The sequence below is a fragment of the Schistocerca nitens genome, chromosome 6, assembly GCF_023898315.1.
Source record: "Schistocerca nitens isolate TAMUIC-IGC-003100 chromosome 6, iqSchNite1.1, whole genome shotgun sequence".
In the NCBI taxonomy this organism is placed as follows: domain Eukaryota; kingdom Metazoa; phylum Arthropoda; class Insecta; order Orthoptera; family Acrididae; genus Schistocerca; species Schistocerca nitens.
Window position 1 is genome coordinate 283494473 of NC_064619.1, and position 15040 is coordinate 283509512.

General features: G+C 40.3%; 1 protein-coding gene across 2 annotated transcripts in view; it reads left to right on the plus strand.

Moving 5' to 3' along the window:
• Nucleotides 1-15040, plus strand: part of LOC126262885 (murinoglobulin-1-like) — a 292408-nt gene that overhangs the window by 91448 nt on the left and 185920 nt on the right. For both annotated transcript variants that reach the window (XM_049959761.1, XM_049959762.1), the window contains one exon: nt 6746-6979. In XM_049959761.1, the coding sequence (XP_049815718.1) occupies nt 6746-6979 (234 nt within the window). The remainder of the gene's footprint in view (nt 1-6745; nt 6980-15040) is intronic.

The following is a 15040-nucleotide window of genomic DNA, read 5'->3' on the forward strand; positions in this document are numbered from 1 at the left end:
TACAATAGGTTTCATTGCCACTTCAGATCCTGCTTGTACACGAATTTGTATATCTCTTTAAATTACTGTTGGTGGACCATTTCCAATAAAACAACAACTTTATACTTATAATATTTCCAGGGTTCTATACATACTTGTTACTCAAATAACTTTGTATCTTAATTACATCATACTTCTCTGTTGTTTATGTCACTGTTAGGTTTGTCACATTAGGTATTTTCTTCACTAATCAGTGGATAGAATGGTTACAGAACTCATGGCTTGATAGTCATACCGGAAGATTTTAGTATTTGAGAGAAGAGGTCGAAATTTTAGGTGGATAGAAAAGATGAAGAATGAGTGAGATCTAAAATGGGAAAGAAGATCTCACACAGCTGGGACTGCACAGCTGCCACACTGTGTAGAGGTTACAGAACAACCTCCTCCCTACAGAATTCATTGGTTTCAGAAAATTTTCGTATTGGAAAGAAAGGGTGGAAATTTTTGTAGATAGGAAAGATGAATAATGACTGAGACCTGAAAAGGAAAGATCATCTCACACAGCTGGGACTGCACAGCTGCCACACTGTGTAGAGATTACAGAACAACTTCCTCCCTACAGAATTCATTCACTACCTATGAACTTCTTTAGGTCGGTCACGTTCCTGAGACCGAATAGCTTTTTACTCTTAGGGTACTCTAGCCTATATGCATTGGCAAGTGGTTTTCCTATGATCCTGTAAGGTCCTTGGTATTTACTAGGATTAACACCTTCGTCCCAATATCTATAATTTTTCAGAACTCGTATAGGCAGCTCCCAAGTTTCATCATTAGTTACTACATGTTTATCAATAAAAGGTACCGTAATTACTCCGGTTATCGGCAAGACCATTTTTAACTGGCTTCTTGCAAAGTCAACAACACTCTGATATTTTGACTAGAAATCTATGCCAATTAAAACCTCAATACTGAGATTATTTACAATTAAGCATGGATGATCAATTAAATTACCATTAATATCAAAGGGCAGCAAAGCTTCTTGCTTTACCGTTTTTGACACCTTGCCAGTAACACCAATTATTCTTAGTCCTGATACGCTCATTACTGTAAGCTTGTCTTTACCAGGTAATGCATCAAAGAAGGACTGAGGTATCGCACTCACCTCACTTCCACTGTCTAAGAGACAACGCACATTGATACCCAACATATTCACTATTATTATAGGGTGGCTTATTCTAGTTTGTACAGGTGGTTCCTCAAACTCATCCAATACTTCCTTTTGGATTTGTCTCCAACTAAAGTGATTGACATCTGTCTTCATTACATTTAGGTCAAAGTGTGTAGGGGTTTCCTGAATTACATTTTCAGCTGCCTTTTCCAGTCAGTCTATTAATTTCAAATCGAAACACCGCACAACTTCATTACATTTAGTTTGCTGAACATGACCCAAATTACTGTAGTCTGAGCAATTCTGTGCCTCCAGACTGGGCATAACACTAGTTACAGCTAAACCACTTTCACTATTATCGTCGGGTTCCTTCTCAAGTGACAACTGGTCACAGCTAGTGGGTTCATCGACCCCCAACAGGCTATCCTCTACATTCTCACTTACCTCCTGTCCTAAATCTATTAGTACAGTATCAACATCCTGCACAGGCACTTTAGATAAGAGCACATCATCCTCATTTTAAATATAAGCATGAATTTCTTCTGCTTCTTCACCTGTCAATTCAGTATTTTGTAGCTCTTCCCTACCGTTACACTGCTGCGCCTTCTCTTTCTCTTCCCACTTAGAAAGGTATCTATCAAATAATGTGAGTGATCTAATATTGCTGCTGTATCCTTAGATGCTACCGACCCCTCATCCACATGTTCAGTCTGAGTATTCTGATCTGTCTTACCAATTACTGTAATTACTGGCTTAGGAAAAATAACTGCCTGGTGAGCGCCAGTGTCCTCATAGACGGGAACTAGTTTTCCTGCCTCGGCCTACTACTGTTTCCTTTATTTCCATTATAGTTAACTGGCACAGCATTGCTTTCCGCACTGTTGTTTAACTGCATAATTTTGTTCTGAACAAAATTACTATCATTTGGATGCCATTGTTGGTTCTGATAATTATTTCTCTGATTCCTACCTCTCTTAGGATGGCGAACACCTACTGTTCTGATGTTTACATTGCCATTCTGCTCGTTCTTAAAATTACTACTAGTGTTATTAGCATTTCTGTTATTACGTGCTTGCTCCTCATTGGCAGCCACATGCTCTACATGTTCCAAATATTCAATGAAACAATCCAGATTGTCTCTAGGGGCAGATATAATTCTAGTTTGCCAATACCATGGCAGTTTGGCTTCAAGACCTAGTATTATCATTTCAGGTTTTAGCTTTTCGGCCAAATGTGACAAACGTGAGATCCATGACCTGGCAAACTCTTTAATAGATTCCTTGCCTACATTGAAGTGTTTTCCACTCCAAAATTCTCTCAACACTTCATTTTGCTTATTACTAGACCAATACTCATTAGTGAAAGCTGTTTTAAATTCTGCTTATGTTTTACACTTCAACATAACATCAGCTGACCAACGCATGGTGTCACCCGCTAAATGGCTTATAATAAATGAGATTTTCTCTCGTTCAGACCAAGTTGGTGGAATCACATCTTCAACATTGTTCCAGAAATCTAGCGGGTGGATATTTTTATCTGGATCGAACCACAGGAACTGCCGACACTCGATGAAAGCGGCGTTTGCAGCTACAACTTGTTGCATACTACCATTACCAGAAATTACTGAAGCTACTTTACTCTCAATGTTAGCAATGATAGTACTAATATTTTCTACTCTCATTTCAACATTACCTACTCTTTGCACAATATGAGTAGTATCAGTTTTGATTGCGTCTACTTCTGCTTGACGTATGTTTTCTTTTATATTAACATCTTTAAACCTATCTGAGCACAGTTCAGATTCCGCCTCAATCTTTCCTGTTAACTTGTGCTTGAGCTTCGCATCTTCCATTTGGAAGTCTTTGCGAACCTCAGCAACTTCGGATTTTACTGTTTTATACATCTCAGATAACTGTTGAGCAACCTTTTTCTTAATATCCTCATGGTTGTAATCAATTTTATAATGTTAATTGTCCAGATCCTCTTTCAACTTATTGCAGCATGTCTTGAAGGAAGTTTCTAATTCAGCTTTATTGGATTCTAATTTATATTTATTGATCATTGCTTCAAACTGTTTATTAAAATTGGTTTGGCTGGCCACAATCCTGTTATTTACCTCAATTACATCAGATTTTAACTCAGCTGTCATTCTAGCATTACTGGCTGATATTTTTGCATTACTGCTTTTGACCTCAGTTATTTCAGACTTTAATTCAGGATTACTGATAGCTATTGCTTGTAATATAACATTTAAATCAATAGCCCCAGTATCTTTGGGTTACTCACTAGCTGGCTTTTTATCACACTCAGGTGACGAAAAACTAGCTCCAACACCAGAATCATCAAATCTAAATGAAACGTCTCATTGATCAGTCATATCTAACTTCTCCTGTTTAAACTCTACCACCTCTGATGACTGTTTCGTTTTTAACTCATCAGATAAACTATCATCCAATAAATTAACAATTTCTGATTTCTGCTTTACTACAGGGTCTCTATTATTGAATCATTGCCCCTTTTCACACTACTGTCAGGAGACAATACTTCATATTTCACTTTAACATTACTATTTTCATGGATATTTACACTTGAACCGTTGTCTGGATTTACAGTTCCCTCAACAGACATAGGTTCTGATTTAAGTTTAACCTCAGTTTCTTCTGGCGGTTCCATCGCCGGCAGTCTTTTAGGGCAGGTTAGTAAAATTTTTAACAGCTTTTCACTTAACTTAGTTCCTTCTGCACGACGTATGGCGGTGCCGGCGCGGCGTACCAGGATTACTGATGCGACGCGGCGCGTTGAACTGCAGATGGCATTTCGATGGCTACTGTGTGTTTGCGTGGCCTGCAACTGCAGACGCGGCTCTGGTTGCTCCGGTGAACGACTGCGGTGAGGCGAATCTGGCTTCTCGCATTGCCGGCAGTGCCGCTAGACTCAGTGCCAGCTCCATCAATCCAGCTGCGTTGTTAATCCAATTGTGTCGTCCACATACACACGTAAAACTATCATTGATCTATTACTCAGTCGCATGTCGCATTTCAATCCCGAAATGAATATTAAAAATCACTTTCACTTTTACTCAGTTTCTTCCCAGCCGATGCACCATATGTGGGGCGGCGGGTGGAATTTATTGTTATATTAAATGTAGAATGTAATGTAGAAAAGATGCATTTCCCGGCTGATGCACCATATGTGGGGCGGCGGGTGGAATAATTGAATATTATGTTGTTCCTACTATTTATTTATGTAATGCTGTTGTTTGCTGTTCTCAACACTGGCTCTCTAACTACAATATTGGCAACCAGAAAGTGATTAGCAAAACGTGAAGCCTGTAATTAGAATTCCTAGTGCCCACTTCATCTGAGAAATACATTTATAGCTGCAGCTTATAGCTCTGAGGAATTAGGAGATTGTCTGGGATTCATAATCAAAAACCATTTTCTCTAAAATGTTCACTATATTCTGAAAGTCACAGACCAAAGAGAATCCACACAATCGAACTACCAGAGCAGTTCAGAGTCTAATGCGCTGAAGCAACTGAAACTGTTCAAATTAAATTTTTAAGTGAATGCTCGCCATAATTTGATGATAATGTTCATCAAACACCACGCTAAATAATGGTAGAATGTCTGTCCCGTGGCGGCACGTGAAAATACAACATACGGAAACTGAAGATAGATCATTAAAGTCATCCCAGAATTAACACTTCACTCGAAATCGATTTCATGGTTACGCGTATCCCGAGTAACTTATTACGGCATCCGAGGCTGTTTATAGCAATAATGCCGACGCGACGCGACTCCCGGCACAGGTGGTGCGCTAATCAGCGTCTGGAGAGAACTGGGGCCTTTTTCTCTCACGCAGCGTTCTTATATATAAAGCCGCGGTGCGGACGGCTAAGGGAACGCCTGATCAAATCCGCTCTCCCGACTAGCCGCTGGGCTAGTAATGCACCACTTTAAGTTATCGAATAAATCATTGCTTCCTTCGCTGATGGCTGATGAAGCTCTCAATTTAAATGTGCAATCAGCACACAGGTAAGTAATCATAATAAAAGTCTGACGTGGCTAAGTCAAATATTTTGGGTGAGAGAACTAATTTAATTACACTACACGCAATAGACTAGCTTTGAACTTGCCCCTTGTAGATACGCTATAGCTATAGTTTTATAGTTGTTCTGTTGAAACTTCTCACATCTTTATGATTATAGCGGATCTCCCTTCTACTTAAATTTAAACATCCTAGCCTTATTTATTCGCCTACTTAATCTATCTTGCTTCCTTAATTTTTAAGACAAAAACCAGAAAATCATGAATTTCAACTAGAATTTTAATTTGTGAGATCCAGAATACTGTTTCTACTAAATTATTATGTAAAAGGAATCTAAATATAAATTTTTAAGTTTCTAGCTCTTTTCTGTTGCGCCAATGATTTTTACAGATAAACGTCCAAATTTCGAAAATGGTTAAAGTTATTGAACTGATATTCAACACATATTGATTTAATATTACTCCTGACATGCTAGAAACGTTTCAGGTTATTTACTTGATTTTTAAAGTATTGCACAACATTTATGACGTCAGAGCTAGCTACAGCGGACTAGGCTGGCACACAATGGAAAGACTGATGTGAATTTTATAAGGCGTGAGTATGCTGCTTCCCTACAGGGTGAACCACCCAAGGCCCTCTTCCTTCATTCCGTTGCAGTGATGTTGTTCCTGTGAGAGGATAACTTCTGTTTTCAGCATGTAAAAGTGACACTGAGTGTTGAACAAGTCCAAGAGAAGCTTGTGATCACTCTAATGGTTAAGTGAATGCCTGAAAAGAAAAGCAGGAAATTCAAAAATAATTTTCATCCGGAATTTGTTCTTTTGTCTAGTGCACAGCAGTTACTTAACTGTTTTGCTTTGAAACGTATTTCATTGGTCACGCCTTAAAGATATTATTTGTTCACGTAGAATCAAGATTGGAAAACCCCTTTTAGCTGTGTTATATATAATAGTGATTGGTATATGTAGACATCCTTAGTTACATCATATTAAAATCTGTTCTCTTGTGATTACTATCAATGTACTGTCGCAAATGGTAGTTGGCACCAGTAGATAAACATTAGCATGGTTGTGTACCAATGCATATATGCGTTTTCCATAAAGTAGCAAATTTCCTCTTGTTCTATTAGTTTTATTATAGCTTTTGTTATTACAGAAAGAGTATAACAGTTTCATGATAGGTAGTTAATTGATAAGACAACTAGCATGCATAGTTGGTGATTGCTATGTCTCAGTTAGCTTATACCTTAAAAGCTCTTCATTGAGATGAGATCTGCTGCACTTTATCTTCAGATGAGTGAGTGAACCCAGTATTTGAATTTATTTAAGAGAATATCCAAATGAGTACCTGTGTGCATGTTAACTTCTTTGTTAAAATATAAAAACACAGAGGACAGAGTTTATGTCATTGAAACAAATGCTAGGAATAAAGTTTCTTTAAAGTGTTTTTACTTTCAGTTCATATCTACTTTTAGACTGCCTGTCAATTTCACATTGATTATAGAAACTTTAAAAATTATTTATGCAATCTTCCTTAACTCTGTTACAGCTTGACAGTTCTGATGGGTGTTTCAATTTCAACATATCAGGCACTGAATTGGGACTGTATGACTGGAAAATGTCTCCTAACAGCTTATTACTACAAGCATCTGTGACAGAACATTCCACTAATGTCACAGAGCATTCCAATTATACTTCATTAATACACCACCAGGCTCTCACAATTGACTTTGTAACATTCAGCTCTCAGTACTTTAAGCCTGGCCTCCCATATAGTGGAAAGGTATGTAATATTAATATAGATAGAAAGAGTAAAAGAAGAAATTTCAATCTTGTCCAACAGATATAAAAATAATAAACACACTTGAATGATTAGCATTAATTCAGTGCTGTGAAACACTGAGACACATGTACTGATTTCATCCATTGTTAAATGGATTATTCCATCTTATGATTTATTTCCAGGAGAAAACAGGAAACTGTATAATTTTTTGTTTGACGTAACACTTACTTCCATCAGTTGTGATGCAGGAAAGTGGCACTATATTTCCTACTCTCTAACCATAGGTCCTAAGTAAGCACACTAAGATTCATTGGAAGATCCCTCAGTGGAGGTAGCTAACAAAACCATTGTTGGGCTAGTACTTGAATAGTGCTTATCAGTCTGAGGTCTGTTCCAGGTGGAATTGGTAAGAGGAAATAGAAAAGATACAAAAAGAGTAGTGTGTTTCATTGCAGGCTCATTTAGCAAGAACAAAAACATCACAGAGATGGGCAGCGAACGACAGTGACTGACACTGGAAGAGAGGGATTGCGACACTGGAAGAGAGACATTGTGCTCACAGTGTGCTTTACTGTTAAAATTCTGATACTGTATATGATAAACTGCTTAATATCAAGGAAATAATGAAAGTGAAGTTAAATGTACAAAATATAAGTGAAGAATTTTTTACTACAATATGTCACATAAAATTAGTCGGTAGAGTGGTATTCACATATGACCTAGCAACAACAATATTCATCTAATTATTTGATGTTGTCCTCCACAATGATTGGGGTGTCTATCTGCAGTTCTCTGCCTGGAGAAATCTTGTGTGCAAATTGGCTCTTAATGCAGATGACACTGGCTTGTAAGTAAATTTTTGATGTTCATTAGAGTGCACTTCATTTTGACAATACACAGAGAAATAAAGATGGTCAAAACTTAGAGAACGTCAAAAAATTTGTCTTGTGATGCGGACACTAACTAAATTTTGATGCATGTGGAACTGTGGCTACATTTGCAGCTCTGGCTTTTATACACTACTGGCCATTAAAACTGCTACACCAAGAAGAAATGCACATGATAAACGGGTATTCATTGGACAAATATATTACACTAGAACTGACATGTAATTATGTTTTCACACAATTTGGGTGCATAGATCCGGAGAAATCAGTACCCAGACCAAAAACCTCCGGCTGTAATAACGGCCTTGATACACCTGTGCATTGAGTCAAACAGAGCTTGGATTATGTGTACAGCTACAGCTGTCCATGCAGCTTAACCACGATACCACAGTTCATCAAGAGTAGTGACTGGCGTATTGTGACAAGCCAGTTGCTCGGCCACCATTGAACAGACGTTTTCAATTGATGAGAGATCTGGAGAATGTGCTGGCCAGGGCAGCATTCGAACATTTTCTGTATCCTGAAAGGCCCATACAGATCCTGCAACATGCAGTTGTGCATTATCCTGCTGAAATGTAGGGTTTCGCAGGGATCAAATGAAGGGTAGAGCCACGGGTCGTAACACATCTGAAATGTAACGTCCACTGTTCAAAGTGCTGTCAATGCGAACAAGAGGTAACCAAAACGTGTAACCAATGGCACCCATACCATCACACCGGGTGATACGCCAGTATGGCTATGACGAATACACACTTCCAATGTGCTTTCACCATGATGTCGCCAAACACGGATGCGACCATCATGATACTGTAAACAGAACCTGGATTCATCTGAAAAAATGGTGTTTTGCCATTCGTGCACCCAAGTTCGTCGTTGGGTACACCATCGCAGGCGCTCCTGTCTGTGATGCAGCATCAAGGGTAATTGCAGCCATGGTCTCAGAGCTGATAGTGCATGCTGCTGCAAACGTCGTCGAACTGTTCGTGCAGATGGTTGTTGTCTTACAAACGTCCCCATCTGTTGACTGAGGGATCGAGACATGGCTGCACGATCCATTACAGGCATAAGATGCCTGTCATCTCAACTGCTAGTGATATGAGGCCGTTGGGATCCAGCACGGCATTCCGTATTACTCTCCTGAACCCACCAATTCCATATTCTGCTAACAGTCATTGGATCTCGACCAATGCGAGCAGCAGTGTCGCGATACGATAAATTGCAATTGCGATAGGCTACACTCCAACCTTTATCAAAGTCGGAAATGTGATGGTACCCATTTCTCCTCCTTTTACAAGGCATCACAACAACGTTTCACCAGGCAACGCTGGTCAACTACTGTTTGTGTATGACAAATCGGTTGTAAACTTTCCTCATGTTAGCACGTTGTAGGTGTCGCCACCAGCACCAACCTTGTGTGAATGCTCTGAAAAGCTAATCATTTGCATATCACAGCATTGTCTTTCTGTCGGTAAAATTTCGCATCTGTAGCATGTTCTCTTCGTGGTGTAGCAATTAGAAAAATGAAGATCTATTGTTGGATTAATAAAATAAGTTAATTTACAACTACAAATTTTGAGTTTTCATTACTTTATTCTTATTATTTGGGTACAGATATGTGTGCAAATTAGTAAACTGTTTTCTTTGTCATGGAATACAAGTTTTTCAAACCCAAACTTGATTTTTACAAGCTGTTTCACAATACAGGAAATAAAAAGTCCTTTATTTTCTTAAATACAGTATGGTTTTATCCTAGGAGTTACACAGTTTTCTGTTACCTGATGTAAAGCAAATGCAAATTGTGAAGTTAGTTTTTAATATAAAAATTTGAGATCAAAAGAAAAGTGAGTATGAGTGCTTGTTTACACCAAAGTTTATGAACTTTGTTGTTCCAACTATACATACTACTGTGTTTTTCTGCCATTGAAAACTTTTGTATTGGACATTGTAGAGTTATAGTGGAGCAGTGCAGCATGCTAGTGAAACAAACTAGTGCTGGTCAGTGTGTGTGTGATTATGGTGGCACTGTAAGTGGAGCATTGTGGAGCAGAGTGGTGCTGAGTAAATCAAACATGTTTGTTTCTAGGCATGGTGACCAGTGTGTTTGACTCTGGCTGCTTTCAGGCAATGCCAGCAGCATTCGAGTGTTGCTGTGGGTAACAGCGTCATTACTGTTGCTTGTGCTTGTGTTTCGTTTGCTTTTGACATCAGCAGAAGCATTGATAGCAGACATTTTTATTTGGTGTCCTTTATAGGACCAGTGAAACAGCTGTCATCAAATTGATTCATTCTGTACAAGTTACCTGATGATGTGGCAATAGAATTACAAACTAAAAGTACATAACACATTTCCTTAATCTCTTATTTCTTTCATTGGGTTAAAATGAGAGTCAATAATGAAGTTGAAGTTGCATAGCTGAGATACATTTAAAAGTCATGTTTTATTATGTGAGAAAAAGTTCTTCATCTTCCGGTCATCTGGGGTTTGCAGCAAGAAGCCTCCACGTGGGTTCGAATCTGGCTCTGAGCACTGTGGGACTTAACATCTGAGGTCATCAGTCCCCTAGAACTTAGAACTACTTAAACCTAATTAACTTAATGACATCACATACATCCATGCCCAAGGCAGGATTCGAACCTGCGACCGTAGCAGTCGCGTGGTTCTGGATTGAAGCACCTAGAACCGCTCGGCCACCGCGGCCTACTGGTTCGAATCTCTCCAGTTTTATCTTCATGATCATTTGTGTGATATTCGCAGGAGGGAACAATATGTTGGTTGACTTTTCTTGGAATGTATGCTGTCAGAACCATTACGTTGAGCAAAATGTCTTTCATCATTCAACTGATCCTTAAGTATTGCTTGTCAGTATGTTTTTTAGGCTACTTCTTTTGTTACTGTACTACATATCCTGAGGATTCTTCCAGTGAATCTACCTGGCATCTGCCTTATTCATGATTAATTTTATGTGGTCAAATCACTTGTATGCATACCCCAAGATTTTTTCTTTGTGGAAGTTACTGCCTCCGTGAATGTTCTACAGTTTTGTAATTGTACAACAAAGGGTCTTTCTGTCTGTTTACTCACTATGTGTTACATTTGTTGATGCCAATTGCCAATCCTTGCACCAAGTGTCAATTCTCTACAGGTCTTCCTGTATTTCATCACAGTTTTCTAGCATTGTGACTTCTCTGTATACAACAGCATCATCTGGGAAAAGCTCATGGAACTTTTTGACAATATCTGCTAGGTCATTTATATTTATTGTGAAAGGTAATGGTTCTATAACACTCTTTGTGGCACACCCATAGTTACTTTTACATCTGAAGACTTCTCTCTATTCAGAAGTACAGGCTATGTTCTGTTTGCTAGAAACGCTTGAATCTTGTCATACAGTTGGTCTGTTATTCCACATGTTCATATTTTTTTCATTAGATGAGAATATGGAATTGTAGTGAATGCCTTATTGGTATCTATCTCAGCTCCTGTATCTACTGCTTTCTGTATCTTGTGTATAATAGAGCAAGCTGGATTTCACATGGTTGTTGTTTTTGGAACTCATGTTGGATTATGCAGAGGAGATTTTTGGTCTCCAGAAATCTCATAACAAAATGAGCATAAAAGATATTCCAAAATTCTACAACTGACCAGCGTCAGAGATAGAAGTCTATAGCTTTTTGCATCTGTTTGATGACCCTTCTTGAAAACAGAAGCGACCTGTGGTTTCTTCCAGTCATTGGATATGCTCATGAGTTTGCAAGCAACATACACCATCTTTGTCTCAACTGTCAAAATCAGTAAAAAGATAGATTTCACATGAAGCTAGAAATTCACATAACATCTGGAAAAGAGAAATCATCATGTATCCTAGACTGCATAAACAACACAAATTATTTACAAAATAATTACTTACAAGACCTTTGATGGGTGCACCAGATGACAAATAAGGGTTTTTTGGGGCTTGACAGAAAACCAGAAAAAATTCAGCTATCTTGTAGAAGAAATAAAATGATATATATAAGTAAATGTCATAAGATTTGACAGTGTTTTCATATCTCAGTATCAGTTATGGGGGGGAGAGGGGGGGGGGAAGGAGGGATCATTTGACTCAAATACTGAACTATTCCATAAAATAAATACTAATAAAGAGATAGAGGGGCTGGCCAGTACTTACCCCAGCTCAGTACAGTCGATACATACACAATACAGAACAGAAAATTTACGTTCCTAGCTTTCGGAACTTTGTTCCTTTGTCAGGGAGGAGAGAGGGGAAAAAAGGGAAGAAGGGAAAGTGGATTCAGTTACTCACAACCCAGGTTATGAAGCAACAAGGAAAGCTAAACAGGGAGGGTAGCAAGGACGGAGACATGGTTGTCAGAGGGAAGCCAAGGATATCCTACTGTAAGTACTGTGCCAGCTTCAAACCAAAGAGTATGCATACAGAAGTAAAGAGGTATATAGTATAAAGGTAAACACAACTATATAGGACGAAAAGATGTGTGAACGGCTAAAGAGGAAAGGGAAAAAGGAGGAGACTGAAGAGTAAGGTTGGTTAATGTAGGTTCAGTCCAGGGGGATGGCGGGATGAAAGGATGTGTTGGAGTGCAAGTTCCCATCTCCGCAGTTCCGAGGGACTGGTGTTGGGTGGGAGAAGCCAAATGGCATGTACGGTGTAGCATGTTCTTAGGTACCTAGAATTATGCTGGAGGGCATGGTCTGCTACTGGGTATTGGACATCTCCTAGGCGGACAGTTGGTCTGTGCCCATTCATGCGCTCAGCCAGTTTAGTTGTCGTCATACCAATGTAAAAGGCTGTGCAGTGCAGGCATGTCAGCTGATAAATGACGTGTTGTTTCACATGTGGCCCTGCCTTGAATTGTGTATGTTTTACCAGTAGCAGGGTTAGAGTAGGTGGTTGTGGGGGGATGCATGGGGCAGATTTTGCAGCGGAGTCAGTTACAGGGCTAGGAACCGCTGGGTAGAGAAGGTGGTCTGGGAATATTGTAGGGTCTGACGAGGATGTTACGGAGGTTAGGGGGGTGACGAAAGGCAACTCTGGGTGGTGTGGGGAGAATATTGTCAAGGGATGATATCATTTCAGGACTTGACTTGAGAAAGTCATATCCCTGGTGGAGTAATTTGTTGATGTATTCGAGGCCAGGATAATATTGGGTGACAAGGTGGGTGCTTCCGTGTGGTCTGGGGGTAGGAACATTGTTGTTGGGCGGGGAGGAATGTATTGCTTGGGAGATCTGTTTGTGGACAAGGTCTGCAGGATAGTTGCAGGAGAGCAAAGCACTGGTCAGGTTATTGGAGTAATTGTTGAGGGATTCGTCACTGGAGCAGATATGTTTGCCACAAATACCTAGGCTGTAGGGAAGGGAGTGTTTGATGTGGAATGGATGGCAGCTATCAAAGTAAAGGTACTGTTGTTGGTTTGTGGGTTTGATGAGGACAGAGGTGTGGATGTGAGCTTCAACAAGATGAAGGTCAACATCCAGGAAGGTGGCTTGGGTTTTGGAGAAGGACCAGGTGAAATCCAGATTCGAAAAGGAGTTGAGGTTATGGAGGAAATTAAGGAGTGTTTCTTCACCATGAGTCCAGACCACAAAGATGTCATCTATAAACCTATACCAGGGCAGGGGAAGCAGCTTTTGGGTCTTCAGGAAAGCCTCCTCCATGCGGCCCATGAAGAGATTGGCATAGGACAGACCCATCCTGGTTCCCATGGCCATTCCCCTGATTTGTTTGTAGGTCTAGCCTTCAAAAGTGAAGTAATTATGGGTGAGGATGAAGTTGGTAAGTGTGGTAAGGAACAAGGTTTTTGGAAGATCTTTGGGTGGGCATTGGGAAAGGTAGTGTTCAAGGGTAGAGAGACCATGCGTATGTGGGATGTTTGTGTAATGGGATGTAGCATCTATGGTGACAAGAAAGGTTTCAGGTGGGAGGGGGGTAGGAATGGATTTGAGGCGTTCTTGGAAGTGGTTTGTGTCTTTGATGTAGGATGGAAGTCTGTGGGTAATAGGTTGGAGGTGTTGGTCTACCAGGGCTGAGATACATTCTGTTGGGGCTTTGAAGCCTGCCACAATGGGACATCCAGGATGGTTCTCTTTGTGGATTTTGGGTAATAGGTAGAAGGTAGGGGTACATGGCTCAGGTGGAGTGAGTAGGTCTATGGAAGCCGTTGTGAGGCCTTGTGAGGGACCTTGGATTTTTAGGATTTTCTGCAGCTCAGTCTGGATGGAGGGAATGGGATCCTGGGTAACAGCTTTGTAGGCTGAGGTGTCGGAGAGTTGACACAGTCTTTCTACCACATACTCCACACGGTCAAGTACCACAGTTGTGGAGCCTTTATCCATTGGGAGGATGACAGTAGAGCGGTCTGTTTCCAGCTCCTTAATGGCAAGTGATTCAGCTGGATTGATGTTGGGGGTTGTTGGAATGTTCTTCAAGAAGGACTGGGAGGCAACACTGGATGTGAGGAATTCCTGAAATATCTGCAAGGGATGGTTTTGGGGGAGGGGAGGAGGGTCCATTTGAGAAGGCAGTCGGAACTGTTCTAGACAGGGTTCAATACTGGGTCTAGTATTGGGTGGCTGTGTTTGGGTGGTGAAGTTATATTTCCAGTTGAGGTTCCGGGTGAATGAGAGGAGATCTTTAACCAGGGCAATGTGGTTGAATTTAGGTGTGTGGCTAAAGTTTAAGCCTTTTGATAGAACAGATGTCTCTGGAGGAGAGAGGGATCTGGAGGAGAGGTTTAGAACTGAATTGGGACTGGTGAGATGTGGCATTTGACTGTGGTTATAGTTGAGATTTGGTCTGTGTGGGGTATGTGCTGGGATTGGGAGTTTGAGTAGGGTGGCTAGGCTAGGTTTGTTGGCTATGAGGTGGGTTTGTTGAAGGTGCTGTTGAGGTTGGTGTTTGTGGAGGATAGGGAGAGGGACCCCACTTCTTAGGTGTTGCACTAGCATTGTGAATAGTTTTTTCAGGTGGTGTGTGGCATGGAACTCAAGTTTACAGCTGCCTTCTAGGATGATGTTCCTGAGTGTGTTCTCCAAGCAGGGGTTTGAGAGGTGTATGGCTTTGAAGAGAGATAGGAGCTGTTGGGAGTGGTGGTTACACAAAGTAGTGTAGAGATTCATGACAGGTTGGGTAAGGGCGAGGATTGAAGGTTCTGGA